The 4,449-nt window shown below is 48.2% G+C and overlaps 1 protein-coding gene across 1 annotated transcript; it reads right to left on the minus strand.

Annotated features, from left to right (window-relative positions):
• Positions 1-342: 342 nt before the first annotated feature.
• LOC118602960 (serine/threonine-protein kinase MARK2-like) lies at positions 343-2,826 on the minus strand. The gene has a single exon (XM_036221568.1). The coding sequence runs from the start codon at positions 2,824-2,826 to the stop codon at positions 343-345; it is 2,484 nt and encodes an 827-aa protein (XP_036077461.1).
• Between the last annotated feature and the right edge of the window lie 1,623 nt (positions 2,827-4,449).

Below are 4,449 nucleotides of genomic sequence, written 5' to 3' on the forward strand. Positions count from 1 at the left end.
GGGGGGAAGGGGGGAAAGGGGGGAAGGGGGGTGAAGGGGGGGGGGGGGGGGGGGGGACGGGGGGTCCTGGGGGTGTGCAGGGGGGGGGGGTGGGTGCAGGGGTGGTCCGGGGGTAAGGTGGGCCCTGGTGTGCATTTTGTCTTTTTTTCCTTTTTTTATTTCCTTATTTTTCCCTGTTGGTTTTTTCCGTTAGTTTGCCCTGGTTATCCCTTTTTCCTTTTTGTTCTTTGCTTTTTTCTTTTCTTTTTTTTTTTAATCAATCAATTAATTAATTAATTTTTTTGAGAGTGGCTTGAGCTCCCCCACAGCCTTTGCGGCCCTACTTTGGCCTTCCATAGGTAACTATAACGGTTTCACTTTGTTACTACGCTTTTTGAAGGATGGCCTACAGCAGAAGTGAAAAACGAAGTTCAAAAACCTCCTGGCCGCCCCGTGACTGGCCTGGCCACCTCCAGGGGAAGAGGTTGGAATCTTGTTCTCCTCTTTGCTTTCCTCTGGGGCTCTGTTGCTGCCGGTGGTGTGGGAGCCCAAAGGGCCATGCTGGGAGGCAGAGCTGGGGGTGGCATTCTTCAGTTCTAGACCAGCTGGGGTGGCGGTGTTCCCCAACTCCGGTTGGAGTACAGGAGTGGTGGTGCCCGACTCCGGTCGGGGTGCGGCGGTGGTGGCGCCCGACTCCGGTCGGGGTGCGGCGGTGGTGGCGCCCGACTCCGGTCGGGGTGCGGCGGTGGTGGCCCCCGACTCCGGTCGGGGTGCGGCGGTGGTGGCGCCCGACTCCGGTCGGGGTGCGGCGGTGGTGGCCCCCGACTCCGGTCGGGGTGCGGCGGTGGTGGCCCCCGACTCCGGTCGGGGTGCGGCGGTGGTGGCGCCCGACTCCGGTCGGGGTGCGGCGGTGGTGGTGCCCCACACCCGTCGGGGTGCGGCGGCGGTGGCGCTCGACTCCTGTTGGGGTGCGGCGGTGGTGGTGCCCCACACCCGTCGGGGTGCGGCGGCGGTGGCGCCCGACTCCTGTCGGGATGCGGCGGTGGTGGTGCCCCACACCCGTCGGGGTGCGGCGGCGGTGGTGCCCGACACCCGTTGGGGTGCGGCGGCGGTGGTGCCCGACTCCTGTCGGGGTGCGGCGGCGGTGGTGCCCGACTCCTGTCGGGGTGCGGCGGCGGTGGTGGTACCCGACACCCGTTGGGGTGCGGCGGCGGTGGTGCCCGACTCCGGTCGGGGTGCGGCGGTGGTGGTACCCGACACCCGTTGGGGTGCGGCGGCGGTGGTGCCCGACTCCGGTCGGGGTGCGGCGGTGGTGGTACCCGACACCCGTTGGGGTGCGGCGGCGGTGGTGCCCGACTCCTGTCGGGGTGCGGCGGCGGTGGTACCCGACACCCGTTGGGGTGCGGCGGCGGTGGTGCCCGACTCCTGTCGGGGTGCGGCGGCGGTAGTACCCGACACCCGTTGGGGTGCGGCGGCGGTGGTGCCCGACTCCTGTCGGGGTGCGGCGGCGGTGGTACCCGACACCCGTTGGGGTGCGGCGGTGGTGGTGCCCGACTCCTGTCGGGGTGCGGCGGCGGTGGTGCCCGACTCCTGTCGGGGTGCGGCGGCGGTGGTGCCTGACTCCTGTCGGGGTGCGGCGGCGGTGGTACCCGACACCCGTTGGGGTGCGGCGGTGGTGGTGCCTGACTCCATTCGGGGTATGGGAGCGATGCTCGTCCGCTGCAGGCTGGCTGTGGGACTGGCTGGCTTTCTGGCCTTGTGGCTGGATGCCTGGATGCTGTGAGTTAAGGAAGGAGTGCAGCTGCCAAGGAACGACTCCGCGGAAAGAGAGGACTTCACTATGATTTTCCGGCCCTTCATCTTGGGTGCTTTATGACTGAGCATGAGATACGTGGCCATGATTTGGTCATACCTCTTGCCTCTAACAGCCTCCACAATTTGTTCCTGTTGAAACCCCAGTCTTCTCATTATCTGAGTCACCTGAGTGTTTATAAAGTTACTGGATGGCTCTCTATATGGCTTCAGTTCTTCTTTTTGTCCCATATTTATCCATTTGTCTTTCATAATTTCTTCAAGAGTTCCTCGCTTGTAAGGGTCAAGGGTCAAACATTTTTTTAAAATTCTCTCTAGCTCACAGGTAATGAAATAAGGGACACAATATTTCCCTTTCAGAATTTTCTTTCTTAGTTCCTTAAAATCTTCTGCCACAAATGGCAATCTTCCGATAACTGTTTCATAGAGGATAACTCCCAAACTCCATACATCAACTCCCGGTCCGTGGTAACCTTGTCCCAGGAAGACTTCTGGGGCAACATAAGGGAGGCTGCCGCAAAAGGTACTCAGCTTATGGCCAACATACTGGTTGCTGAGACCGAAGTCCGTGAGTTTTACGTTCAGGCCGGTGTCAAGAAGGATGTTCCCTGGTTTCAGGTCTCTGTGTATGATGCCCCTCTGGTGGCAGTAGTGAACAGCAGATATTAACTGCCGGAAGATGCCTTGGGCCTGGTGCTCCATCATTCTGCCACAGTTCACGAGATAACTGAACAAGTCCCCTCCATCCACAAGTTCCATGATTAGAAATAGCGTGTTCTCGGTATCAATTACCTCAAATAACTTAACAATATTCGGATGGTTCAGGCTCTTCATAGAATTTACTTCCCTAAATGGTCTATAGGCCCCGTGCCGATTTATAACTTTCACAGCCACGTCCGTGCCAGTCAAAAGGTGCTGAGCCAATCTCACTTTGGCAAAACTGCCCTCACCAATAGTATTCAGGAGCCTGTAGCGCCCAATACGGGGCTCAATACAGGGCTCCTGGTCAGAAATGGCTGTAAGGTTATATGCCATGGTGGACCTCTGACTACGCTCACTCACCACACTAGCTATAAATACAAACTGTGCTAGCAAATACTAACTACACTAACTACGCTAATACTAACAGTACTAACTATGACACTAATGATACTGATAAATGATACTAACTATACTATGAGAACTGATACTAATAATGCTAACTATGCTAATAAATAATACTAATAAACAATACTAATAAACAATAAACAATAAATAATAGTAAGAAACAATAAATAATAGTAATAAATAATAGTAATAAACAATAAATAATAGTAATAAATAATAGTAATAAACAATAAATAATAGTAATAATAGTAATAAACAATAAATAATAGTAATAAATAATAGTAATAAACAATAAATAATAGTAATAAATAATAGTAATAAACAATAAATAGTAATAAATAATAGTAATAAACAATAAATAATAGTAATAAACAATAAATAATAGTAATAAATAATAGTAATAAACAATAAATAATAGTAATAAACAATAAATAATAGTAATAAATAATAGTAATAAACAATAAATAATAGTAATAAACAAATAATACTAATAACAATACCAATGCTAATTCTACTAAAAGTACTAACAACGCTAACTAATAATACTAACTGAAAAGTTTAAAGAAAAAAATAAGAATAAAAAACAAGGAAAATAAAAAGAAAAAATATGAAAAAAAGGACAAAAGAAAAAAGGGGAAAATAAAATGAAAAAAAGTGAAAAAAAGAACAAAAGAAAAAAGAAAAGAGAACTAAAAAAATAAGAAATAAAAGAATAACAGAAAAAAATCAGAAAAAGAAAGGATAAAAACAAAAGAAAAAATAAGCAAAACAAGAATCAAAAAAAGGAATAAACAAGCTAACTAGGTCCAATCCAACAGGTCACCACCAATCCGCTCCCTGGGCACTAAGGACAAAACCTTAGGCCAGTCAGGTCCTTATAAAGCAGTTGTAATTCCATCACATTTGTCCCTTATGAGGTCAGAGCAAGGCATGGACCAGTCATGACTGGGGATAAACCCCAGTGGTTTTCTTACTTCTTGATCTCAAGACCCCTTTACAGTTAAAAAAAAAAAAAAAAGAAAAAAAAGAAGAAGAAAAAGGAAAGGAAAAGGGAAAGGGAAAGGGAAGGGAAGGGAAGGGAAGGGAAGGGAAGGGAAGGGAAGGGAAGGGAAGGGAAGGGAAGGGAAGGGAAGGGAAGGAGAAGGGAAAGGAAAGGAGAAAGGAAAGGAAAGGAGAAAGGAAAGGAAAGGAGAAAGGAAAGGGAAGGAAGGAAGGAACGTTAAGCAAGGAAGGAAGGAAAGGGACGGAAGGAAGGAAGGAAAGGGAAGGAAGGAAGAAAGGAAAAGAAGGAAGGAAGGAAAGGAAGGAAGGAAAGGAAGGAAGGAAAGGACCCCAAAGACATTTTTGTTTATAAGAGATATTAAAGATTGATATCTTTAATAGATATCAATTACTTTATTAGAAATTAAAATCTATAGGACATTTAAGTGATCTTTTCATTTACAATTTGACAATCTGTAATAATTTTTGTTGTTTCAAGACTTGAGTGTCCACACTTAAAATATTCAATTTCTTTTTCTTAAAAATGATGCTACAACTTTAGTATAATGA

The sequence above is a fragment of the Rousettus aegyptiacus genome, unplaced genomic scaffold (assembly GCF_014176215.1).
Source record: "Rousettus aegyptiacus isolate mRouAeg1 unplaced genomic scaffold, mRouAeg1.p scaffold_m13_p_5, whole genome shotgun sequence".
Classification (NCBI taxonomy): Eukaryota; Metazoa; Chordata; class Mammalia; order Chiroptera; family Pteropodidae; genus Rousettus; species Rousettus aegyptiacus.